Source organism: Myotis daubentonii, chromosome 1 (assembly GCF_963259705.1).
Source record: "Myotis daubentonii chromosome 1, mMyoDau2.1, whole genome shotgun sequence".
Classification (NCBI taxonomy): domain Eukaryota; kingdom Metazoa; phylum Chordata; class Mammalia; order Chiroptera; family Vespertilionidae; genus Myotis; species Myotis daubentonii.
This window is the reverse complement of record NC_081840.1, coordinates 174,536,988-174,564,169: the sequence shown is the minus strand read 5'-3', so window position 1 is coordinate 174,564,169 and position 27,182 is coordinate 174,536,988. Positions and strand designations below refer to the sequence as shown.

General features: G+C 40.2%; 1 protein-coding gene across 4 annotated transcripts; it reads right to left on the bottom strand.

The window, feature by feature from the left end:
* PPM1K (protein phosphatase, Mg2+/Mn2+ dependent 1K) lies at positions 1-27,182 on the bottom strand. 4 transcript variants are annotated; one of them, XM_059665712.1, is made up of 7 exons: positions 27,008-27,182; positions 18,766-19,283; positions 17,205-17,305; positions 9,311-9,476; positions 9,037-9,181; positions 7,930-8,064; positions 1-4,690 (listed from the first exon to the last, which is right to left on the bottom strand). In XM_059665712.1, exons 2-7 carry the CDS (start codon positions 19,203-19,205, stop codon positions 4,559-4,561), a joined length of 1,119 nt encoding a protein of 372 aa, XP_059521695.1. In that variant the 5' UTR covers positions 19,206-19,283; positions 27,008-27,182; the 3' UTR covers positions 1-4,558. The 4 variants fall into 4 exon arrangements, with proteins under 4 accessions (XP_059521695.1, XP_059521704.1, XP_059521723.1 ...); XM_059665721.1 differs by lacking the exon at positions 27,008-27,182 and adding an exon at positions 26,885-27,002; XM_059665740.1 differs by lacking the exon at positions 27,008-27,182 and adding an exon at positions 26,465-26,626.

Here is a 27,182-nt window from a genome sequence, read left to right as displayed (position 1 = left end):
TGTTTGATGCATGTATTTTATTAAACTGGTGTCTTGTACACTGAGATATGTAATTTCAGTCTGTTCAGTTACTCAATAGATACATTTAAAACAATGCTCAAAGCAACAATTACATAAGCTCACTATAAGAAAGGCTATACACCCAAGTAGCACTTTGGTAAATTATGAAACAAATGTGTACCAGAGAAATTCGGCAGAAATTAATTTTGGACATACCAAGCTGCTATATGATGTACTGGAAGCCAGTGGTAGATGAATCATTCTTGGAGGTGGAGGAACTCCATGACTTCACAGCCCAGAACACTCGATATGACCATCAATGAACCGTTTCAACCATCTAATAACCAATGGGAGCTGCCAGAGAGTCAACTGTTCTTCCAGATGCCAAATCAACAGGCAGGTCATCACAATCCAGCCTTTTATTTCTGTTAAATCATCCAGATAAGTGAATCTAACAAGAAACTGTAACCCAACCAAAAATGTATGTCACTTTTCGGACATGAGTATGTGAACAATTGAAGTACTAAAGGAAAATACATGTTGAATTGTTTGTTGCTAAACTTTAACCATCCCTTCCCCCACCCTGCCTTGAAGCATTTTCTTACTGTCATATGACCATGAAATAAAATCTTTGTCCATTCTTAGAAAGGAAACTGAATGTCCTGATATTTAAGACTTAGCATAGGTCTACTCATTCCCTGCCGAGTTTCTAAAAAAAAAAAAAAAAAAAAAAAAAGATAAATCGAATTCCTCTTTGAAAAAATAATTTCTATTTAAATTATGTGCTAATAATTTTTCAAAGTAAGTAATTGTTTTAAAGGTTGGAACTCAAGATCATAGAGTACAGAGATTCAAAACTGATCCCTCCAAAACTATATTTTTTTCCAGAAAAAAAATGCATCAGACTTTGAAGCACTTATACAGAAAGAAATGCAGCAAACAAACAGCTGATGGAAAGCAGGATAGCATTTGTGTAAGGTACTTAACTTGTGAAAAATCACAATTTCAAGATAATTTTGCCAAATAAATGTTGGCAAATAAAGTTTGGCAACACATTTTAGAAAGATGATTTATATACTACATATAAATGAAAGGCAAACTTAAATACAAATGACTTAAGCTTAAGTACATTAAAATAATTTACACCATACCTAAACCACGTGGTAATAGCCACATGGCAAATTTAGCTTTAACGTAAAAAAAACTATAGAAGTCCTTTTATTTACTTCCATTTGCACAATTCCCAAATAGTAGACTAATCCGTGTATGCTTATCTGTTATGAATTATATTAATCGGCAAATTGTCCTTCAACACAGTAGCTTGAAAAACAAACACAAGTATATTTCATGCCTTAGTCCAAGGTAACCAGTTTGGGGTTTTAAAAGCTTTTGAGGTGAAGCAGAGCACAGCCTGACCAACCCTATAAATTTTTCTTTGTCAAACCTGGAATCCACCTCAATACATTGGTGACTCAGACCTTTGAACTTGCTAACATCACTCCCACCTTCAGTTTTTAAAGTAAAAGAAAAATGGTGAAGAATTCAAAACAAAAATGAAACTGACATCTCTAAATATCATTTTGTGCTTTAGAGTTTTTACTCCCTTGTTAGTTTGGAAATGCTCCATACTCCGAAATGTAGGTCCCATTTTTATGTTCCACAGATCTGACTCAAAAAGAACAAGGAAGTTTTCCAGCTTTCCTCGTCTACCTTGGAGTCCTCACTGCTCAGACAACAAGTAGGAGGCTATATCCTTTCCTGTGATATTTTTCTTTCTTTCACCAAACTTCCTTTGGCAAAAAAAATTGAGATACTTCTTTATTGTTTGTTTTTTTCCCCAAAGAACAACTCCTAATTAATATAGGAGTTTTAGATTTATTTTCTCCCATTCCAAAAAAGGTGAGAGAATATGAACAATATATGTTGGGCCTTCTTCCTTCTACTAAGCCTTCAGATAAAACTTAAAGAAAGAAAAAAGGTCAACCCCCAAAACTATTGAAGATATATACTGTACCAAATTTATCTTTTTGGTTTTTCTTTTGTTTCTACAGCAAAACACCATGTATTCTTAACACCCAGTATTTTCCTACATCCAATTTTATAGGCAAGTTACCATGTAACAACATAGCTTCAACATGCTGGTTCTGTCTCTGGGTTTTCCACCTAATCACCCACTATGAGATATCTCCTACTGCCATTTTTAATGTTATCTCACCTGCTAATAACCATTGATTCTCCACTATTAAAACCGCCCTCAGTTTGTCAAGAGTCCCTAGATATAAACATCAATAATTTAAAGCTAACTGTTGAAAGAGCTACACAGGATTGTTCCCTTTAAATTTTATGTTACTGCAAAATATACATATGGATGTACACTCACACATATAACAAATTTACACTGTCTGCAGAAATAAACTGCAGATATAATTCCAAACACACATTTAGAGATTCACATTTTAACAGCAAACTTACATGCAAATATAAGGAAGTATAGTTTTATACTCCTACTAGAGGCCTGGTGCACAAATTTGTGCATGGGTGGGGTCCCTCGGCCTGGCCAGCAATTGAGGCCTATCAGGGGGCTGGCTGGCCAGGGAGAAGGAACCTGGGAGGATGACAAGCCAGCCCCAAGATCAGAGCCTATCAGGGGGCCAGATGGCAGGGGGGAGGGGCCACGGGAGGTTGGCCAGTTGGATGGGGTAATAGGCCATGGGAGGTTGGCTGTGGGAGCACAATGACCACCAGGGGGCAGCTCTTGAGTTGAGTGTCTGCCCCCTGTTGGTCAGTGCACATCATAGCAACTGGTCGACTGGTCATTCCAGTTGTTCTAGTCGTTTGGTTGTAACAGTCGCTTAGGCTTTTATATATATAGACTAGAGGCCTGGTGCATGAAGATTAATGCACTGGAGGAGGCAGGTCCCTCAGCCCGGCCTGCCCCCTCTTACAGTCCAGGAGCCCTCAGGGATGGGAGGCGACCCAGCGATCAGGGGAAGGCGATGCCCCATCACACCTCTGCTGCTGCCACTGCTGGCAGTGCAAGCCTCGGCCGGCCCTGGTTACCTGAGCCTTGGGAGGTCCTGGGCAGATGGGCAGCCACCATCTGAGGCTTGCCTGTGCCTTGGGCCGGCCCTGGGCAGCTGAGGCTTGACTGCACCTTGGGCCGGCCCTGGGCGGCTGGTGGGCTGAGGGGACTGGGGGACTCTGGAGGCAGGCTAGTGGAGTGGCCAGGCCTGCCTGGGGGTGGGCCCAGCCTTGCCACGCGCCTGCCATCCCGGCGGGGCTAAGGGGACTGGGTGCCACGATCTTGTGGCTTTGGGTACCACCATCTTTGAGGGTGTGGCAATCAATTAGCATATTCCCTCCTTATTGGCTCTGGGCACCGCCATCTTTGAGGGCGAGGCAGTCAATTAGCATATTCCCTCCTTATTGGCTGTGGGTGCCGCCATCTTTTAGGGCGGGGCAGTCAGCATATTCCCTCCTTATTGGCTGTGTATGCCACCATCTTTGTGACGGTGTGAGGGTCAATTTGCATATTCCCTCTTTAATAGCTAGGATATTACATAGCAAGTTGAAATATAGAATGCTTTAATGTTTTAGATTTATCCTTTCTTATGAGTCTTAGAAATAAGCAAAAAGCTATACACACACACACACATATATACATATAGCAGTATCAGTCAATATGGTATTATTACTGACAAATTATCCAAATTGCTTAGTCTATACAAAAATGACATAAACATACTATATACAAAAACAGTTAGAGACAACAAATGAAACTTTATACAAGATACTTGACACCATTGGTATTTAACTTTGAATAGCTTTGACCAGAGGACTCAGCCTGTGCATTCTGTTCTAATATGAAGGAATAAACATATCTCTATAGTATTCTTAGCTGCAGAATAGGAATGAATTGGGGAAGAAGGGGGACCTTGTGACACAGTTGAAAAATACAAGTGCACTGTTTAGAAATGTGTATACAATTTAGCATGTCATATTATCTGAATTAATTTCTTTCACATTGTTACACTGACCAGTTAAGTGGTCCAGAATACAAAATATAGTCACAGAGAACTCAGTTTTCACACTAATTCCTTGGTACAGTTATTAAAAATTAAAACATTTGCTGACAATACATTGAGGAATTGTGAAAAATACTGACTACTATTAAAGAATTTGAAGACAAGAACCTGTTCAAATGGATAAACAAAAGCGATCAAAAGAAACTCATAGCTGCCTAAGAGTTTTTAAAATTAGAAATTTAGTACTCAGCAAGTACATCAAACCACTTTTCATGTGCTCACTCAGCTCAGAAACTCGCAGTAACTGAATTACACATATATTTATACCAAGTATGTACAGCTGAACATAAATATGACGGCTGTTTCTGACATGGTTAATGGTTGTGTAAATGGTCACTAAGCTTACACTCACTTGTGTACTGATCTAGGGAGTCACAGGATTACTCTGGTACAGTTGACGTTTTTATCTAGTCAGTTTCTTTATATACTTAGTGAAAAACTGTTGCACAGAAACTCGAAGTCCCAGCCAGCACTCAGGCCCATCGTCCACTGGAGGCGAAGCTTCGGCTGAAGGAGAAGTTGATTTCGGAGTTCTTGTATTTCCCCCAAGCACCAAACGGCACCACGATGACCGTACTGTTGTCTTCAGCACCATACAGCATTGCCTGCAGGGTTTGGCAGGAAGGAAGAGAAAAACACTGGAAATCAGAGTCTGTACGAAGAGATATCATCCTTCCTTTGGCAAGTCAAACTGATTTCACACAGTTACTAACCCAATTATGTCACAGTGTTTGGGCACCACTATCTTTGAGGGCGGGGCAGTCAGTTAGCATATTCCCTCCTTATTGGCTGTGTATGCCACCATCTTTGTGATGGCGTGAGGGTCAATTTGCATATTCCCTCTTTAATAGATAGAATATTACATAGCAAGTTGAAATATAGAATGCTTTAATGTTTTAGATTTATCCTTTTTTATGAGTCTTAGAAATAAGCAAAAAGCTATACACACACACACACACACACACACACATATATATACATATAGCAGTATCAGTCACCGGGTGTCAATGCCCAGTTTATTAGATTGCACATAGAATAACAGATGACCCAAAACAACCACACTGACTATATTCCACTGCAGCCATTTCGGCAACAGAAACACCAGTGGACTAAGGTATAAGATATGCAGCTCCCGAAGAAGAAAATATCTATCAAGTATTTAGCATAGGAACTAATACAAGGTATAGATTCACAAGGTGTTAGTCCTTACCTAGCAATTCTGTTTCCAGGAATTTAGCCTAAAGAAATAATAACCTAAGGAAGTGGACATGTATAAAGTTATAACTACAAGAAAGTTTATGCTCCCTACAAAATGAAAAGGTGGCATAAACTAAATTTCATACAGTAGGAGAACTATAAATCAATTTCAGGAATTAATTCAAACAGCAAATGAGATAATCAGCATGGTAAGAAGTACTTGGGATTATATTTAATAGCAAATGTATTTCAAAAGACCTCATAGCCTCAGGCTGGAACTGTGAAGGAAAGGGTTGATCAAAATATCTGATGAAAAAGCTTCAGAAAGTAAAAAAGTTTTACAAACAAATTGAAAGACAGAAAAAAAATTGCACTATCAGACAAAGTACTACTATAATTAGTATATAGCAAGTTCTTACAATAATCATGAAAAAGACAAGCATACATTTATAATAATAAAAGCATAATATGTTAATTAGACCAGACATCTTTCCGGATGAAGCTGGGGCTGCAAGGGAAGCCCGGGTCCCGGGTGCCTGCTGGCAGCCGGTGGAAGGAAAGCCTACTCTTGCACAAATTTCATGCATCGAGCCTCTAGTACAGTGGTTCTGAACCTGTGGGTCGCGACCCCTTTAGCGGTCGAACGACCCTTTCACAGGGGTCGCCTAAGACCATCCTGCATATCAGATATTTACATTACGATTCATAATAGTAGCAACATTACAGTTATGAAGTAGCAATGAAAATAATTTTATGGTTGGGTCACAACATGAGGAACTGTATTTAAAGGGCCAGAAGGTTGAGAACCACTGCTCCAGTATAAGATAATGGAAAAAGCAAGCTGTACACTGATGAGAAATATAAGCTATAAAACATACTAGAAAAGTGTAAGTTGGAATATCTCTGAAGGGCAATTGGTAAAGATTAAAAGCTTTAGAATACTGTGTATTCTTCACCTAGCAATATTACTTATAAGACTTTAACCTAAGAAAACAATACCTGAAGAAAATAGATATGCACAAATAGATATAAGAAGTTTATTATAGTGTTCCCCCTACAAAAGGGCAAGGTGAATATGAACTAAATTTGCTGATTAGGGGAACGGTTAAAGGACTTGTGGTACTCAAATATATAGTCGAATGCTGTGCAGTCATTGTAAATTACATTGTCCTCATGAATTAGAACACATTATATCAAGGCAGGAAGTTGAAAAATAGGAAGGAAGTGACCATCAATGAAACTGGGACTGTTTTCTTAATCTCATGAGCACACATAGTAACCAAGTGAATCATTCATGCTTACCCATTTATTTTTGAGCAAATAATGCTTTTTAAGTAATGTCTTATTGCCTCAACTACAAATATTAATACTTAAAATGTGAGCCATGCTGCTCTCCCTGTGAAGTAGCCATCTCTCTGTCCCATAGCTTCACTAGTAAACTCGCTTTCACTTTAAACTCTAAAAAAAAAAAAAAAATTTCGACCAAATTTGACTCCAGGATTGAAAATGTAAAAAAATCAGGAAATGCCAAAATAGCTGTTGAATTAAACTGTGCCTCTAATGATCGGTGATGGCTCTAACTTAAAAAGCTATCCAAAAAGATATTACACAACACATGGAAATTTTACGTTTTCTCAGCCGATATTATCCAGCTTCCAAATTTTAGCTCTGACCAACAGAGTGACATACAACACATCCGCACACCTTTTGGTATTTGTTTTTTTCACACCCATCCTCAGAAACCAGAAGTTGATATGCTATAGTGTTCCTATATTGGGTAATGACTTGGAGAGTCTAATTTAATAGTCAAGGGATTAGACTTGGGAAACTGGCTGTCCAAATTGCTGTCTATACAAATTGCTTAATCTATAGTTTGAAGCCCAACAGACAACAAATATTCTGCAGCTTAATAGTTTTGTGACCTTGACTAAATCAATTTCACCTCCGTGCCCCAGTTTCCCTCATTCATTAGAAAGAGATAAAACTAGTTCCAACCTTACAGAGTCATTGTGATAATTAGTGAGTCAAATACTAGGTACATATCAACAGAAGAGTATCTGACACATAGTAAGCAATATTAGTATTTACCATTATAATTTACTATGTGCTGTTACTATTATTTCAAGATGTGTACAAAGCCAAAAAATAAACATAGCATATTTTCTTGGCATATTAATTTTAATTAACTATTTGGGAGAAATGTAAAAAATGTTTTCTTGTGTTTGTGTTTTTTTTAAATATATTTTTATTGATTTCAGAGAGTAAAGGAGAGGGAGAGAGAGATAGAAACATCAATGATGAGAGAGAATCATTGATCAGCTGCCTCCTGCACACCCCCTACTGGGGATTGAGCCTGCAACCTGGGCACGAGCACTTGACCGGAATCGAACCCAGGACACTTCAGTCCGCAGGTCAACACTACCACTGAGCCAAACGGCTAGGGTGTAAAAATGTTTTAAATTGGAAATATTACAGAGTCAAGTGTAAAATTAATTGTACACTGGAGCTGAAACACAAGATTCAAAGAAATCAAGTCTGTGGGGGCCCCTCCAGGCGGTACCAAAACCGGCACCTGGGTTTGTCCTCTCCCACCCCTCCCCACACCTTCCCCCAGGGGGCTTTTCTAGCAGAAGCTCAGCTGTATCACCTGTTCAGTCACTGCATGGGCCGCTTCAGTGGGATCATGGCACTGATTGACGAAGTCACAAATCTCTTGACTATTCACCATGAAGTTAATTCCATCCGTAGTGAGGACCAAGAAGCTGTCATGGGCATGATGTAGCTACAATAAAACCAAATTCATAGGATTATAAACTACACTCGGCCTTGGAACAATCTTCATAATTCGAAGATTTGTTTGCTGAGCGGTCATCTGTGTTTACAGCTTGTAGGCAAACAGAGTGAAAATGAAGGCTTGTATTTAGGGCAAAAGTAGCAACATTTAGCATCAACCACCAAGGACAAACCTAACATTTACTTAGTAACACCACAAAGGAAGCAGCCAGATGGCGGGGTGCCAGGAGCTGCAAGCTGTAATGGTGGAAGGCTCCGTCTCTAGAGCCAGGCTTCCGAGTTAGAAACCTGCCTCTATTTTTCTGCTGAGCAAACAGAGGTAAGTTGGGCTCCATATACTCTGGATTTGTTTTCTCTATAAAATGGGGCAGTAGTAGCTATTTTGAAGAGCCTGGCATATAGTAAACACTGGATAAGTATTTGTTAGAGAAAACAAGTATAAGTGGGCTATCTATCATGCGTGAAATCATTCTGTTAATTAACAAACGTTTGCTACCATCAGTGGAAGCCTCCACTACACTGTGCCAGGTACTAGCGTGGGACAGGGGCTGCAGAGAGGGAAATGTTGGGATGTGTCGGGTAATGTGGACATTAATGAGTAGCAGTCGAAGGATGTCACAGAAACCGAGGTAACGCGATGCTTTAGTGTGATGGAAAGGAAAGTCAGGTTAGCTTCCAAGTGGCGCTGATGCTACACGATCCATCAGGTGCCGGTGAGGACGAGCAGGGGCGCCATTCTATGAGAATTCCACAGTGGGTGACACCAAAACCAAACACATCCTCATACAGTGGGCCTGGAAGGTGGTATCTTATGTTCGCTGGAAAGTTTCTCTATCCTCCCCTTAATTACTCCCTTTCAAAAGTTACTGGCTTCGCTTAAGGTTTCCAAGAACGCTTGTAGCTGGAGACACCTGCTTTCATTCCTTGCCTGTGTAGCAAGTGTTTACACGTCCTTTCTTACCTTAATCCTCTTCGTTTCTGGTTCTGCTATCACACCACTGCTTTTAAGATCCAAGTCTCCAAGACTCCTTGTCATCGCAAGTCTGCCATTCACATGAGGCTGTCCCAAACTATTCCACGCTACAAAACCGCCACACTTCTTGATCCTGATCAAGAAGAAGTTAAGACCAAAAAACAAGGCACGGTTAAATTTAAGCATGAGGTCAGTTTAAAATGCAAGGATGCATTTCCATGAAGTAGACATAAAAAACGTCCTCATCAGTTGGAGGTGGTACCTTTCTTTTTCATCTTTTCTCTCCGGAGTATGGTCAATGGTCAGCTTGATGGATTTTCCTTTTCTACACAAAATAGCCCGGCTATCCCCAACACTGGCGACAACCAGCTCAATACCGTCTCTCAACAGGGCTACTGTTGCAGTAGTCCCAGAGGTCATAACGGTTGCTGTAAACATTGTGAAAAAGAGTGCAAGTTATTGACAGTCCAATGATCTGACATGAAATTTTCATTACAAAATAAAACACAGGCACGTTAAACTAATGCTGAAATGTATCACGTTAATGTAACTAGGGCTATGCCAGTGGAACGCAAATGAACTATGTAAGTAAGAGCATGCAGAGAAAGAAGTATTTGATTCAGTAACAAGGCTCCATGCAAACAGAAAAGGTTGCTGTCCTAATTGGGAAATAATGCACCACTGTCCCCAAACGGCCTCTCTTTATAACAAGTAGAGCTGAGACGAACTGATAATAATTATTATGACACCTGTGTGTGCATCCGGTGTCAGAATTAAAAGCATTACATTTTAATTAGATTGGCTAATAAGTTAGGATGGCTTAGGTCTATTGAGCCCATTCAGGCAAGCCAGCTTTTCTATAATCTATGGACTCAGAGGTTTTCTCTTTCATTTCTTACTCTTATCCTGTGGAAGTAATATCAGTTAACAGGCTAAGCAAAATATGCCAAGGGCATATCATTTGCTCTCCAAGAGCTATATTTTATGTTCTTACCTTCTACAACTATTTCAATTTTACAAATGTTTACCAAAAAAAAAAAAATCCTAAAATGGTTAAAGACTTATATCCTTTTCTGTTTATCTTTGTGGTACCAGCCATGAAACAAAGTTATGGCCATCATTTTATTAGGAGAAAATTGAGGGGAAGGATGAAATTCATTCTGATTTCCCATAAGCTTGGTGTAGTTAACACTCCACAAGGATCTAACACAATCCGTCTTTGTCCACATGCAGGACGGCACTGCCAAGTGCTCCTCCCGTGGTTATGCCCTGAGCCCAGAGCATTCCAAGAATATTAATTTTCTGTGACCAATAACGAAATCAAACATTACACGGCTTGAGGTCACCACTATTTCCCCCATCCCATCCTAACTGCATTTTTTTCATCTTCCTTTGACTTTTTCTGACAGTGTCTGCCCTCCGTTTATTACCACTTGTTAAAAAAAATTTAAGGTGCATTGAGCCTTGCCAAACAGAGAATACTGTGACATTATGGGCTAAAGAGTAAATCAAACTGGAAGAAATGAAATAAAATAAAGACATTTAAAGCAGGTATTGTCTTTTGTAATGTGGTTAATTCTTTAGAGCACCTACATAAAATATTTAGGTGGTAATCCAAAGATGATTTTTCCTTCAAAGGTAGATTTAGGAAAAATGAAGTGCTACTGATTTCACTAATTGAAGCTCAATCTTGGCAATTTTTTTTAAAAAGAGACAATTTTTAAAACTTCACCAGCAATGCACTTTGGAAAGATACATATTATTTTTATTAAAATATATAAAATGCCTGCTTTAATCAGAAAAGTAAAATGGGAAAAGATGAATAAAGCCTACTTTAACCTTTTATATCCATGCTGAGTTAACTGAGAAATAGCATTTATAGTTCTATCTTCCCATTTGTCTGTTGATTTTGGAACTGTTGTGTCAAAGCAACAATATCTGGGCAATGCTAAATTGTATTCGCCACTGTATAACATATAAGTTTTAGCGTATCAGTGATGTCTGTATTACAAATGTTAACTAGAGTTTCCAAAACACTATAAAATAGAATCATGAGAGCTTAATCACTGTAACATTTTCAAATTATTCGAAGAGCAGAGAGGGGTTTTATTTACTCAGATGCTACCTGTCCAGGGAGATTAGCTACCTCTCCTTTGTTTAAACTCTCAGCAGCAGCTTTTTAAAAAGTGCCTTTTAATTGGCTGCATCAAAAGAATTAAAATTTCATAAATGACAATTTCAAGTTTAGCTGTTCAGGATTATAATTCATGGCTCTGCCACCTAGGAATTTCAAAGAGCTTATGTTTCCACCAACCCAACTTCACAGTTCCAAAATCCAAGGATTTAAGGGAAAGTTTTCAAAACTAACTGCTGATTCTGGTTTGCGAAGCATCTAAGAATATAAATATTAAATCAACATTTACTTTATTTAACATTTAATATAGAAGTAAAAATTCTCACTTTTTGCGCTAACAACAAAACGATAAAACTAAGACATCTTTCAATAAGTTCTTAACACTCACTGGACATTTCCTACTGCAAGTCATCTCAACTAATGGGGCAAAGAGGATGTGGGAACCTTCCAGTAGTCCCGGCTAGGAACGCTGGACTCCTTCACCTGGGACAAAATTAAGCTGGTCTCTCTTTCCACTGAAGCCCAGCATATAGTGTCCGCGGGCTCCAGGTCTAGAGCTGCTGACCAGGCACAGTTCTCTGCCACAAATAACACGCACAGAGGCAAATAGGAAATTCACCCAGGAATTGTGCTCAAACATTACAAACCTGCAACACAGGGGAGGGCAGGGAAAGAGCTGCAAAATAAGGGGAAGGGTTTTTATTTTGGTGAAAACTTCACTTGCAAATTACATACTATTCCAGGAGATGCCAAATCAAAGATTCCAAAACTCAGTTTGCACATGTTGATGGTATTTTGTAGTCAAGTCTATTTTCTCATCACAGAGTTTTACTGTTTCGTTTTGTGGCTTCCCAAGGTAGGAAAAGCCATATACAAATGCATGTGTACCAAAACACACAAGTGGTGACGCAGACACATATATGAGTACTTATATACACTCTCACACAACACGCACTCACTCTGCCTATAAGAGGAAAGCAGTAGCTTTATTGAGTTGAAAAAAAAACACGCACTGTATATTCGTTTGGTAGCAATATCAGAACTGTCTCAAAATCAGGAAGGAAAATTCAAAGTCTAGCACTGAGTACAGTATTTGTTGTATCTGACAAACAGTACGTAGTTAAGGAAGATGTGAACCACAATATACCACCAAGTTACTGAGACTGAAATATATACCTAGGAGGGATCAAAGCACCTCCTATTCCAGATACAAAGAGAAACACATTTGTTAATGGAGCTCAATGCAGGAATTTAGCACCTAGAAGCCCTTTTCTTTTCTTCAGTAGAATGATTGTTTAAATAAAGGCTAGTAGAGCGCTTGAGCTTTATATAATTCATAAAGTGGGTGTTTCTGCAGCTCTCTCTTTCTCCCAGTGTTGCAGGTCAACATATCACAACAAAAATGATCAAGATTTTGAATGGCAACAGAAAGAGTAAAAGCTGTACTGTTCAAGGCATAACCCCCATCCCCCCTGGTAATTATGCAACTGTGTAAACAGCACTATGTATAGATCAATACAGTTTCAATATTTATTTAAAATGGGTGTTCCGGACATGTGTGACACATGAACACCAAAATCAAGGTCAGGGCTGAGATCAGTAACAGCACAGTAAGAATATCTCTTCAGTGCCATCTCTATTTTTTTTCTCTTTTGGCTCCCCTAGCATAAGAAGGGCACTCAAAAACATTGCCTTTCTAACACCGGTTGTATTGTCGTTAAATTCTTCCATAAAGAGATCACATAGTATGAAGAGCATGGAGGTTTCCGATGAGACTCACAATGCTGTCACCATCTCCAGCTCTGAACGTCAGAGCAAGTCGTCCTGTTTTTATCCATTTGTCTCTTGAGAAGTTTTGTTGCTTTCAAACCTTAAGCAATCTAGAAACACTCTGAGGAGTTCATAGGACATACAGAATTACAACCTAAGTTTTCTACCATCTGGTTTAAGTGGCAGTTTGTTCATAAGCAATAGACTAATGGGATCATTTGAATTTACTTGCTGGTTAATTATTAAAATATATATGACTGGTGTAAATGGAATATAAAATTTTCAAACATGATGATGAAATTAATTATTTGTAAATAAGGGTAAATTAAAAATTCGTCAACAAATCAATAAAAATAGCAAACAATTTCTTAGAGGCTAGAGCAGCCGTGGGCAAACTACGGCCCGCGGGCCGGATCCGGCCCGTTTGAAATGAATAAAACTAAAAAAAAAAAAAAAGATCGTACCCTTTTATGTAATGATGTTTACTTTGAATTTATATTAGTTCACACAAACACTCCATCCATGCTTTTGTTCCGGCCCTCCGGTCCAGTTTAAGAACCCATTGTGGCCCTCGAGTCAAAAAGTTTGCCCACCCCTGGGCTAGAGTCTTGCCATTTCATCATAAGTGGCATTCTTATTTTTTTCTCAAATACTCCCAGTTTAAACTGAAATAGTAAATATTTTAAGTGCTAATGGGATCATTTTAAGTACTTTATGCAGATGTGACAGTTTTGGACTAGAGTCATTTTTTTTTTTTTTAAATCAACTGGTTGCCTCCCATATGTGCAACTTAGGTATGTGTCTGACTGGGAATCAAACCCGAGACCTTTTGGTCCACAGGACAATGTTCCAACCAACTGAGCCAGGACTGGATTAAAAGTCTTGATGAGAATGTTTTATTTTTACTTTATTTTCACTTTCTCTTAAGAAAGCTAATATAGTATGATTGAGGGGTACTCCTCTCATTTGTACCTGAAATTCCAATATTAGTAATTCATTCCTATGATTAAACCAATCTTTTTTCAGGTTTCCCCTACTTAAAATTCCCCACCTGCAAGCTACTCACAGGAAGCATTAAAGGAGAAAATAGGGCTAATGCTAAAAGAAAGGTGAAGGAAACCGGAGAGGGCAAACTGCAATTACTTCACAATTTTATGTAACTAATATTGGTCCTACCCATGTTTATGTTGAAAAGAATACTGTCACCCGGCCAGCGTGGTTGAGCATTGACCTATGAACGAGGAAGTCATGGTTCCATACCCATCAATACACATGCCTGGGTTGCAGACTTGATCCCCAGTAGGGGGTATGCAGGAGGTAGCCGATCAATGATTCTCTCTCATTGTTAATGATTCTCTCTCGTTGATGTTTCCATCTTTCTCCCTCTCCCTTCCTTTCTGAAATCAAAAATATGTATATTTTAAAAAATAATATTGTCCATTCTCATAACACTGACACTGCTTTAGTTCTTAAAAAAATAATAATTTAAATAATAGCTTTGAAATCTGAAATGGCCTAAGGGTTTTCTTAATCCAAAAATTGAAAAGTTAAACAATATAAAACATTCTATTTTTAGTGGCTTTAATACATTTGATAAAATAGGTCCCAAATGTCTACTGGCAATTTTTGCCATTTTTTAAAACCTTGGCAACTTATTAAGAATTTTAAAGTTGTTCTCAAAATACTTATTAAAAAATACAGACTAATTGATCTATAAAAATGCAAAATAAGTTTTAAAAACAACAATGCCATAATAGACCTTATTTCTTTTAATAATAGACTAAGCATTATTCTGACTTGCTCCATTATACTTGCAAACAAATGGCCATTAAATGAAAAATAAATTTTAGAATATTATTAAAGTTTTTTTAAATTGATTTTAGAGAGATGAAGGGAGAAAAACATGGATTTGGTGTTCCACTTATTTATGCATTCATCAGTTGATTCTTATATGTGTCTTGCCCAGGGATTAAACCTGCAACCTTGGTATATCAGGAGATGCTCTAACCAACTAAACTACCTAGCTAGGGCTGAAAGTTCTGATCATTAACTCAAAGCATGTGACAGAGGAACTAAATTAAATAATGACATTTTAATTTCATTATTAGAAATGGATTACATTTTTTATAATTAATTTCTTTGAACAACCTCTATTTATATGTGAAAGGCATCATTACTAAGTTTCTTTTAAGGTCAGCAAGTTAAGTAAATTCTCTCCCTAAATTCTGAATTTCCTTTAGTTATAATTTATTATTTCATAAATGACTGGGGCCTGACCAGCATGGTTCAATGGTTGAGCACTGACCTATGAACCAGGGAGTCTGGGTTCGATACCAGGTCAGGGCACATGCCCCAGCTGCAGGCTCAATCCCCAACAGGAGGCAGCATATCGATGATTCTCATCATTAATATTTCTCTCTCTCTCTCCCTCTCTCTTCCTCTCTGAAATCAATAAAAATATATTTAAAAAAATAAATGACTGGGATCTTCTACTTAACACTGAATCTATTATTGTTTTAAGCATCGTGTTGATTAGATCATTTACAAAAGGGTTGGCTGCACCCATGAGGGATTTATGCTTTGGATTGCTGTCCACATTCCCATGTTGAACTTGAACATTCTCTTCTGAAAACTTTGCCCAGTAAGTTCTGCCTGTTTATAGAACAACCAGGGCACAGCACCTGCACCATAGCTGGTAAACATCGTGGTAGGAGATACAGCCAATCTGGTTATGAAAGAAATAAGCATACCAATATGGATACCAATTTTCATTTATAAAAATTAAGTGACCAGAAAGTGTCTAAATCTCCTTTTTCCTTTATATATTTTACCCATTAAGAATAGTCTTATGCCTAAAATTTACCCTCTCTTGACCCCTATTTTTCATAAGATGAGGGACCAATTAGAAGGAAGAAAAGTCCAAAAGAATAAAAGGGAAAATTAGCCTGAATGAATCCCTGAACAAAGATGAACTCTAATGCTTTTCTGAGGCTTATGACAATGAAAAGTTCCTCAATAATGAGGGGGAAGGCCTGGCCAGGTAGGTCAGTTGGTTAGAGCATCATCCATCCGGATACACCAAGGTTGAGGGTTTGATGCCCAAAGAAGCAACCAAGGAATGCATAAATAGGTGGAACAACAAATCAATGTTTCTCTCTCTCCCCTGCTCATATAAATTTTTTTAAAAGCAGGAAATCCTCTTAATGAGTCATCCTAGAGATATTTTCTCTAATCCTCATCATTAAATATGCTCAGGAGAGAGGCCACAGTGAGTACCAGGAAAACCCCAGCAACGGCCCTTTGTCTCTCTCTGAGTTTCAGTTTCTTATCTTGGAATGAGGGGGTGGGGGGATTGCCATTTGCAGGCACTCCAACAGAAAATTGTGAAAATGACATTTCTGTGGTGCACTTTAAACAAAAGGATGAACCAAACATACATTAATATTATTGCATGATTCATTTTCATTCTATCTGCATACATTTATATGGTTGTTGCAGAAGTTTTCGAGATTAACTTTATAAGCAAAAACTATGGGAGCCGGCTAACTAGAAAACATTAACTACATTTTCTGAAATGGTTTTGATAAATTTAGTCAAAATCAGAAACACTTACGTACTTTCAATATTTAAGAACAAGCAGCACACAAAATTTTAAATTCACCTTGTGTTTAACACAAAACAAAATATCACTAGTTACAACAGGAATGTCCAAGATCAAGTTTTTTTAAGAAGAAAGAGAAAAAAATATCTTCATTCTAATTATACAAAGTAGTATGTGCTAGTCATTGTCCTTTCCTGTCTAGGACCAATTAGCAATTTTCTCCTTGCCTGACCAATAACTGTCCTGACTAGATGAGATTACTGGGTAGTGTATTTCAATTATTTGTTCATCAGATTCATCTAAACAAAAATAATAAACCCTCTCATAGTATGGATATCTTGTCCATAAAATGTTCAAACAGATTAAAAAGTTTTTAAAAATATTTTAAAATTGATTTCAATATCAGAACCATTTTGAAGCTTCAATTTCTGAAAAATTCTCCAATATACATATTTCATTTAAAAGGGAGGTACTATCATTAGTTTGGATTCCAAACAGCATTTAAAGTGGCTCTTTATATAAAATCATTTTCCACATAAACATTTTTACAAATCAAGTTCCATTAAAATTCCCACCCCTAAAGAGCTTAAATTGTTTCCATTTTATCCAGATATTCCCCAGGACCCTAAGGAATGTGATTGTTTTACTTACCATCAGCAGACAGATGGGCATGACTCGCAAAGGCTTTATCTATTTCTAGAAAAGCCAAGGTCAACACAGCTTCCAAGTTCTTCTCCTTGGGAAGCAAATCCCTTTGTGGAGAGGGAAAAAAAAGAGCCCCAAAATATCATTTTACAATAGTTGTCTCCTCTTCCTCTCATCTCCTCTCCTTCAGGTCTTTCTAGCTAGCAGTCACTCCCTACAAAGGACCCCCATGGCTTGCCTCTCAGATGTTCCTTAAGTGTCTCCTAAGTGATAAAGCCTCTAAGGACACTAAAATAAAAGTCTAAATTCCCATATTAGAAGATTAATCATTACTGCACCTACAATTACTAGCATGTACAGTACATAATACTTGATAATGATAATAAACAACTGTTAATGGATTTACTATTCTATGCTTATTATTTTAGAGTGTACTCTCTATGTATCAGAAATAAGTTTGCTGTAAAACAGTAACCATGTTACACCAGCAGCAGCCTCATACATCTCATACTACCCTGAAAGATCAAGTTCTTCCTTATTAAATTAAGTCACTGAGTTCTTCTGTAGAACAAGGCAAAATACGCTTAAATCAACTAATGAACAGTATGAACAACTATACACAGGAAGACAAGAAATAGTCCTAACCACAACTCTGTCACGTTTCCCCCTCTTTTGATGCTAGCAGTAGTGTGATCCTCAAAAATACATTATACTAATTGCATTAAATAAACTATGTAAAGGGCTCCAAAATACCCACATTAAATGCATTTCCCCATACTAATGCCAATTATCTAAAGCTATTTTCAACAAGTGTTCAAAGCTATTCATGCCACTTGAGAGTATAATTACTATTTATGGAAGCACCAGGTGCCATGAACTAGTAAAATGTTTCCCAATAGATTCTTATAACACATGAGATCGTGTACTTTATGTTAATTCACTTGAAATAATCACAAATCAAGTACCATGGATTCTGGTTGTTAAAAGAAACGATAGGCCCAAAATGGAGTCACTTGTGCTAAGCCCACATCACCAAAGCAAGGCTTAATAATACCTAAATCAATTGCAGTTCCAACCTTTCCCAGGAATAGTAATCTCAACTGGTCAGTCTGGAATTTTCTGGTTAGCACAAATGAGGTAACCTGCCACATAGGCTCTTTCCATTAATCAAAGGGAGAAGTAATCTGCTCTTTCCTTATCCCTTTTCCCCTCTGCCTACAAAAGCCTTCCATTTGGTTGAGCTCCTGGGAGGCCCTTTCTATTTGCTTGATGGGATGCTAGATTCAGGAATCGTTCAATAAAGCCAATTAGATATTTAAAATTTGCTCTGTTGAATTTTTGATATTTAATATGGTCAATGCTATTGCCAGGGGAGTTGTTAAAACATATGTTTCTGAAATGGTAATAGTTGTCAGTCATAAATGGAATGCTTAAGCTAGTTCTTGTTCATGAAACAATTATAAAACCACTCAAGTGACTATATTAACACTGAACATCTTAGCCACAAGGTTAAAGTTTAAACATAAAGGCAAACTGCAAGTTCAAGAGTGAAAATCACCGTACTTACATGATGCATTTCTCCATGTGGGTTTGACAGAAATCAGCAGCTGCAGGCCCGCCATGTCCATCGTAAACCGCAAAATACAGGACCTCATCGGTCAGCTGAGCAAAGTCAAATCTATCTTCATTCTCTTTCCGTTTGCCAATCTGTGAGGCACAGCCCACCTTCTCCAAGCTGATTTTGGGTATTGGCTTGCCATACTTAATGCTGGGTGGTAGCAGAATTGGCTCATCAATGCGGTTATCCCAGATCCCAAAATTATCCCAGGTGGCTGGACGCCCACTACCATCTGGGTCAAACCGAGAACACCTGGGCTCTGAAGTGGAGCTGTGGCATGTGGGTGTCACCCGCCGGTCATCCTGCAGCAGGCGGGAGCTTAGCAGCACTCTCCTTCTCACCTGGTTCCCACCACTTCTAACCAAAGTAATTAAGGCAGCTGTTGACATAACTCAAATCCAAAGGACTCAGTAGTCAGGGAAAGGTCAATGAACAATAATGGAATGTCTTCAAGAAAAATGATGCAACTAAATGAAAAGAAAGAGAGAGAGACTCCATCAGCAATTCTGGATATAACTGATATATTATTAGAGATTACCAAAAATGAAGGCATTAAAGAATGTGGCACCTAACAGCCGACTTCTAAGGATAGCGGACCAAATATGACCCACTATTTACCCCATTCGGAGTTTAACTTCTATAAAATTTTGACAATGTGCACATAGCATATAGAATCAAGCTTTAACCTACAATCACCTTGGGATCTAGTTAAAATGCACTGACTCAGTCTGGGTGCGTAGGGGCCCAAGATTCTGCGTTTCTAACCAGCTCCCTGGTGATGCCTGCCTGGTCCAGCAGGCCGACACTTTAAGTAGCAGGAATATAGGATACGGGTATAAATAAATATTCTTCCCTTTATTAACTCCATTGCTCTGAAGAAAAGGGATAAATATTACTAACAAAGTTTCTTACAAGAGAGAAATAAGAGAAGAAAAAATAACTGATTAATCGAATGTTTATGATAGTTCTGTACCCAAAGAGTGTCCCAGTCTCAGCAAAGACACACTTAGGATCTAAGCTTTGTTATGTTCCTAGATTCCTCCATTCACTAACCTTCACATATGTACATTGGTTCATGCAAACACTCCTAGAGGCACAGGGTAAGCCAGTTCTGAAGTTTCCCTTTGTGGTAGACACTCCCGGGGAAGGTGTGTGATCTCGGGATCGAGGCGCATGCATTTGTGACCAGCAACCCTGATTGATGAGCAACTGATCTGTGCATTTACATTAACCGTGGCGGCTCTCCCCTCACACAGCCCCAGGAGCCCACCTACACTCATGCCTGCAACTACAGCAGGAGACAGCACCAGAGACTGAACTACATTTCTTTGAAATGATTATTCTGCACCCCCACTTCTGGACTCTGTCCCAAAGCTAATCCTAAAACTTCCCCCGGGTATGGTCAGGGGGGAATTCCTACACCCAGCAGGAAAAGCTGTTTCTGGCAGTTTTCCATACAAAACAAGTTCTAAGCAGAAATCCATCTCCATAGTACTTTGTTCTGTTATTTTATTAATTGAAAACATAGCATGAAGTTAAGATTTAATAATGCCAATGGAGGGTATGCAGATGTTATATTATTCTCAATTGTATGTTTGAATAATTTCGTAATAAAAAATGAGTTTGAAAAAATAGATTTCCCTAAAAGGCACACACATACACAATACAAACAAGCCCAGTTGAGTGAATCTATAAGAAATTGTGTTATAGATTTCAAAGAGTCATTTTCAAATAAACTTTTGGAAATCAGTGTAGCTATGTATAGGAAGGGCCATTACTCCTTTCACTGAGTAAAGAAGTAAAAGGAAAGAATGCGGTTCCAAAGAACACCCCTAGATATTTAAGCAATGAAAGACATGAGCTCTGACTTCATAGCATTTAGAATAAAGACACCCCCCCCCAATAATGAATCCTATATAATAAAAGAGTAATATGTAAATGGACCAAACTGCTGAATGACCAGTCGCTATGACATGCACTGATCACCAGGGGGCAGACACTCAACACAGGAGCTGCCCCCTGGTGGTCAGTATCCTCCCCCAGTGGGAGCACTGCTCAGCCACAAGCCAGACTGATGGTTGGCAAGCACAGCAGCGGTGACAGGAGCCTCTCCTGCCTCCCGGCAGCGATAAGAATGTCCCCCCGAGGGCTCCAAGACTGCTAAAGGACACAGGCCAGGCTGAGGGAACCTCTCCCTCCCCATCCCCCCTCCCCGCCAGTGTACAAATGTCATGCACTGGGCCTCTAGTGTTATCATAAAAGACTTAGAAGGCCATTCCCTCTTGGTCTTTTAGCTGGTATCATGTATAAAAGACTGAAACTCACTTCTTTTATGACAATGTTGGAGGAGGTGGAGACAGCATCTCCGGTTATCAAGTATCTAAGAGAAGTAACACATTCCACTACACAAGAAGAGGTATTTATTTATTCCTTTGCTTCTCATTGAAAGTTAAATTTTATTCAGCTACAATAACTGTCAAATAAAGGTGATGACTTGTGGAGAAATGTCAAACTATAACGCAATCTAGCAGGTAAGAGAACTAAGTACTACTTATTGGTACAGATAATTCACAAAGCAGCTTTATTACATCTAGAAAAAAGTAAAACCTTTAAGTGTGTTGATAAGCAAACTCATTCATTTTGAAGAGTGCACCAAATATTAGCAAAGTACTCTTTTGGTTTCAGTCTGAAAGCATGTATGCTATCTTCAGCCTTAGGCCATTTTGCAGTCTTATGCACCTCCTTTAAACAAGAATTTTGAAATTACAAACAATCTACACTAATAAAAGAGAAACATGGTAATTGGCGTACGACCGCTACCCTTTTCATTGGCTAATCAGCGAGATATGCAAATTAACTGTCAGCCAAGATGGCGGCTGGCAGCCAGGCAGCTTGAAACTAACATGAGGCTTGCTTGCCTCAGTGACGGAGGATCCTTGGAGGAAACCAACGTCCCCCGCCTGCAGCTGCAGGCCTCTGAGCGGGCAGTTTAAGAAACATTGTAACAAATACCGCCGGACTACGCGGAGGCCTAAGAGCTGGAGCCAAGCCTCAAGGTAAAGCTGGCCCAGAGTAAAAAATAAAAAAAATTAAAAAAGGAGCGGTTGGGAACTTCAGTCACTCCCAGCCTGAAAACAGCCCTCAGCCCCTCACCCAGACTGGCCAGGCACCCCAGTGGGGACCCCCACCCTGATCCAGGACACCCTTCAGGGCAAACCAGCCGGCCCCACCCATGCACCAGGCCTCTACCCTATATAGTAAAAGGGTAATATGCCTCCCAGCACCAGGATCAGCATGACAGGGGGCAGTGCCCAAACCCCCTGATCGCCCTGCGGCTCTGTGTGTGACAGGGGGCCGGGCCCCAACCCCCTGAGCAGCCCTGCTCTGTGCCTGATAGGGGGGAGCTCCCCAACCCCCCCCCCACGTGCCCTGCTCTGTCTGTGATGGGGTAGAGCCATAACCTCCCCATCAGCCCTGCCCTGAGTGTGAGAGTGGCGGCGCCCCAACCCCCTGATCGGCCCTGCTCTGTGCGTGACAGGGGGTGGCGCCGCAACCTCCCCATCGACCCTGCCTTGAGTGTGACAGGGGGCGGTGCCCCAATCCCCCAATCGGCCCTACCCTGAGCGTGACTGAGGGTGGCATTGCAACCTCCCAATCTGCCCTGCTCTGTGCATGACAGGGGCGGCGCCCCAACTCCCCAATCGGCCCTGCTCTGAGCCCGACCAGGGGCTGCACCTAGGGATTGGGCCTGCCCTCTGCCACCCGGGAGCAGGCCTAAGCCAGCAGGTCATTATCTCCCGAGGGGTCCCAGACTGCGAGAGGGCACAGGCCGGGCTGAGGGACCCCCCTCCCCCTCGAGTGCACAAATTTTTGTGCACCGGGCCTCTAGTGTTGAATAAAGTTCTTCTGCAGTTTTTATGGGATACTTTTGTCCCCCCCACCCCTTGCTCTATCTTCCAAATATAAAAAAACTTAAACAGCTGCATTCTCAGCAGGGAACAAATATCCACTGAAAACATTATTAAATGTTTTAAAGAATGAAATAAAATGCAAGTTGGGCCTTGGCTGGGGCTCAGTGGTTAGAGTGTTTACCCGTGCAAGGAAGGGTCTTGGGTTCAGTTCCCCATCAAGAGAAAGTACCTGGATTACGTACCAGGTTTGATCTCCACCCCAGAGGCACCTGTGGGAGGCAACCTATCTCTCTCTCTCTCTCTCCCTCTCTCTAAAAATCAATGGAAAAAATATACTCGGGTGAGGATTAGCCAAAAAAAAAAAAAAAAATGTTTGGTTTTTCTTTATGCCCACATGTATTTAAAGCAATCATCAAATTGGCCTCCTTCCTCATTTATTATCTGCACAAGCATCTCAGAGAGTAAGCAGACTAGTCATAGAGAAGCACTTTCTTTAAGGCCTACTATTGGCATAGATGAAATGTCAGGCAAACATATAGCTAGTTTACATAACTAGGTCAGCATCAATTACGCAAGCAGGAAACGTTGTATAGGAAGTGGTTCCATCCTTTTCCCATAAGCAATAACTAAGTCATATGAATCTTCCCCATATTCCCAAGGAAACAATCCAAAGAGGACCTGTGTTCCCAAGCTAAGTAACACCTTTGAACTAACCCTGAACATCAAAAGGTTTCCTCCATTGCTTCACACTAGGACTCAGCCAACAGCTCTCCAGCTGCCCAAGGAAATGAATATGTACCAATTATCAGGCAAGAGAGTAGAGCATATGATATAAAAAACACAAAAGAGCCTAAAAAAAAGTAGTGTTTCTTTCTTTTTTTAAAAAAATCAGTGTTCTTTATAATGAAAAGAGTGGAGAGCAAACTGACAAACACTTAAATATTATTATTGTCAGTTCAGCAATTATAAATCAGCATGTATTTATGATTCTGCTAACTAAAAAAGTTATTCAGGAGTCATTTATGTCAATCTTTCAATTGAAAATCAAGGCTAGCTTATTTCTATAAACAATTTTAACATTTATATTCAATCTTTGAAAGTAAAAGTCATCCAAAAGGGTCAAAGGGCAGAAGTAATTCTGTTTGAAAGCCATTTGAAGACACAAAAATGTCATGGCATTAAATGGACTAAGAGTACCAGAAAACATAATTATACACATCATATTCTACTAGCAAAAGTAAAATGCAAAAACTATGCGAGGCAAGAAAATAAAGGTAAATAACTTGATTGGACCCAGCTACATAACAGATGTTATTTATATAAGCAACACAAACTTTATTGATCGTTATATATCAAAAGGAGAAAAAATCAATCTTCCACTTAGACCAAACTGTTTTCCAAATTCCTTTTTTAAAAAAATATATATTTTATTGATTTTTTACAGAGAGGAAAGGAAAGGGATAGAGAGTTAGAAACATCAATGAGAGAGAAACATCAATCAGCTGCCTCCTGCACACCCCCTACTGGGGATGTGCCCACAACCAAGGTACATGCCCTTGACCGGAATAGAACCTGGGACCCTTCAGTCCGCAGGCCGACACTCTATCCACTGAGCCAAACCGGTTAGGGCTCCAAATTCCTTTTTATTTCCCAATCAAAAGGAAAATGTATAGCTCACAAATTTACTATAATCACATGAATTTTTTTAAAAATTCACACACACACACACACACACACACACACACACACACACACACCTATATATTCTACATACTGTCATTAAATAAACTGAAAGTACTTTCCTTTTTTATCATTTTCAAATTGACTTGTGTGACCAGGCCTACTCCATCTTCCTCTTCCTCAGTGCTTTTACTAGCTAATCTGATCATCTGTCACAGAACTCTGACTAGTGAAAAAGTTGGCCCCTAGTTTAACAATCCTGACTGGGGGCTGGGAGGAGGTGGATGGAGGGGATTCTCAGTAAAGGCATAGAAAGTAAGTGAGAGGCATAGAAATTCTACCTAAAATCGCTGGTGAAAGCCCACATCGTGAAAGTAGGAAATCTCATGTGAAAAGCATCAGGCGGGACAAAAAACACATTTAGTTTGTAGTAAACTTCTGAAGTACATACTGTACTTGATTGAAAAACAAAAGGGGTGTGTGAAGAAAAGCCAGACATACTGCTACCAGATCTCTATGCCAATTTTACGCTGCATTTTACAAACCCTCAATGGTTTAAACACCTCCTCAGAACTTCCTTTCTGGAGAAGGAAGGCACTTTCTCTGGCAGGAGAGTGCTCTTGGGCTTTGTGTTAAACTGCTCTTGACAGCTGGAAGCAGGTCAAAAGGGCAGTTTATTTGTCCTTTTAAATCCATGCCAAAGTTAGTCAGGAGGTCTAAGAATTAGTACTACCCAGACCTGCTTAGACTTATCCTTCCAGCAAAAATATGTATAAGTATTCATAGCTGCTCATTAGAAAGTGGTGGTACTCAGGCATATACATCAGTAACTTCCATAATGGAAACACCAGGTAATTTTAATATTCTTAAGTCAAATATTTTTTTATCAACTTTTAAAAAACAAACAATGCATCCCAATAAATTCAAATCGTATGGACTGCTCCAAAATATATTTCAGAAAATTTGGAGTCTAATACCTCTTCATCAGTAGCCCGGCTAGGAGGAAGGGAAAGAAAATTGACCAGTTTCAACAAGGGAAAAAACAACAGAAACTCATATGATTCCCCTTAGGTTTGATGGGAGCCTGTGTTTAGATGCATGAATAAAGAAAAGAACATGGGAGCAGTGAAAAGTACTCATTCTAATTCCACAGATATCACTTAAAGCATTTTAGTTAATGTGGATATAACTCACAGACTATTTCAAACCTGTACCTTTATACTCCATTGGAGAATTTTTCCTTTACATCCTATCCTACATCACTAGCACCTCTCCCCTCTCCTTTCCTCTTCTCTAAGAGCCCTGTCAAGGGAAGTGCCTGTGTTAGTGGTCAACAATGAGTGATTTAACGTTGCAAAATAATAATAATAATAATAATAATAATAATAATAATAATAATAATAATAATTAGTAGTAGTAGTAGTAGTAGTAGTAGTAGTAAGATCTCACTACCCAAAAATCATTCTTAAATACTTTATCACAGAGGTGCATCTGTTCTTTTCCCAGAATACAACGAAATCATTGCTGTTTTTCAGGACCATTATGACCTGTCGTTTTAGTAGTCGCTTATTCTGAAACCACAGGCTAACCCCATTCCACCGCACTGGCGGAGGGTAAAAAGGACTACAAGGCCGTGTTGCATCTTTCCAGCCTAAAGCTGTCCACAGAGAGGCCACTGGAGCTCCAGACACTCCAAATTCCCTGGCTAATTCCACCGTAGCCTCGGTCTTTGTCACCGCCTATGAAATCTCTAATCTACAGAACGCGGCAGCTGAAACAGACAGCACCAACCACAAGGCCTTGAGATTGCAGGGCTCTCCCGGCAAAGCAAAATCCACGTCTTCACGTCACCAACAAAGGCTCTGCGCCCTTCTCCATGCCGAGCCCCTGAAAAGCTCGCCCTCGCACGGTTCAGGGTCAGGAGCTCGGCCCGCTGGCCGCGGCAGAGGAGAGTCCGGTGTGATCCTCTGCAGAAAGCACACCCTCCCGCCCGCGCCGCGCGGCAGGTGGCTGGGTTCCCCCTGCACCTCCCGCCGCCTCCCAACCACCCTCCGCACCTGCAGAGCCCTGGTGTCGCCCGCGTCTCACTCTCCGCGGCCGCGGCTGCAAGAACAACGAACGCGGCGCTGGTCCCTGCAGCCTCTCGCGTCCGGGCTTCGGGTGGAGCGACGCGGGGCCTCGTTCTAATCTAGGGAGATGCGTGCGCGCTGCCCCAGCCTCCCTCCTACCGGCCCTTGGGCGGTGCCGTCCTCCCTGCGACTCGGCCCACGCACTTGCTCTCCTGGCTTCTCCAACCGCGGTCAAAGTCAAGGCAGAGCCCGGGGTCTCGACAGGAAGCGGCCGCTGCCGGCGGTGCAGCCGGGTGGGCCCTGCGGCTCCTGACCTCGAAAGGAAAGAAAGCGGCGCAGAAAACGCAGACACTGGCCGTGGGGCTCGGACCGAGGGGATGGGGAACCGAAGCCTGTGTTCCTCCTTACCTCCCGGGGAACCCTGCCCCGTTAACTCTCCATTCCGCGGTACGGGAGCGGTGGGAGGGGACCCAGCCTATAGAAAATATACAAGGCTAACAAACGCAGGCAGTGCACTCTCTGAGCTCTTACCTCGTGATGGTTATGTGCCTGGAAAATGTTTAATTACCTAACGAGGTCGGGGGAGGGGCTTTCTTGGTTGGTAAATAAATTGCCTTCTCCGATGTTTCCGATCTTTGGAACAAGCAGAACAGCCACTGGCTCTTCTGCGGGAAATTCTCGAGAATGTGTTGCCCGCTGGGGGCCA

What these genes read in the sequence shown, in the direction of transcription:
- PPM1K (XM_059665712.1), bottom strand. Translation starts at nt 19,205, where the DNA reads ATGTCAACAGCTGCCTTAATTACTTTGGTTAGAAGTGGTGGGAACCAG. An exon ending in CACATGGAGAAATGCATCAT is followed by an intron (nt 17,306 to 18,765) that starts GTAAGTACGGTG and finishes CTCTCCACAAAG; the next exon opens with GGATTTGCTTCCCAAGGAGA. An exon ending in CAGAAACGAAGAGGATTAAG is followed by an intron (nt 8,065 to 9,036) that starts GTAAGAAAGGAC and finishes GTTTTATTGTAG; the next exon opens with CTACATCATGCCCATGACAG.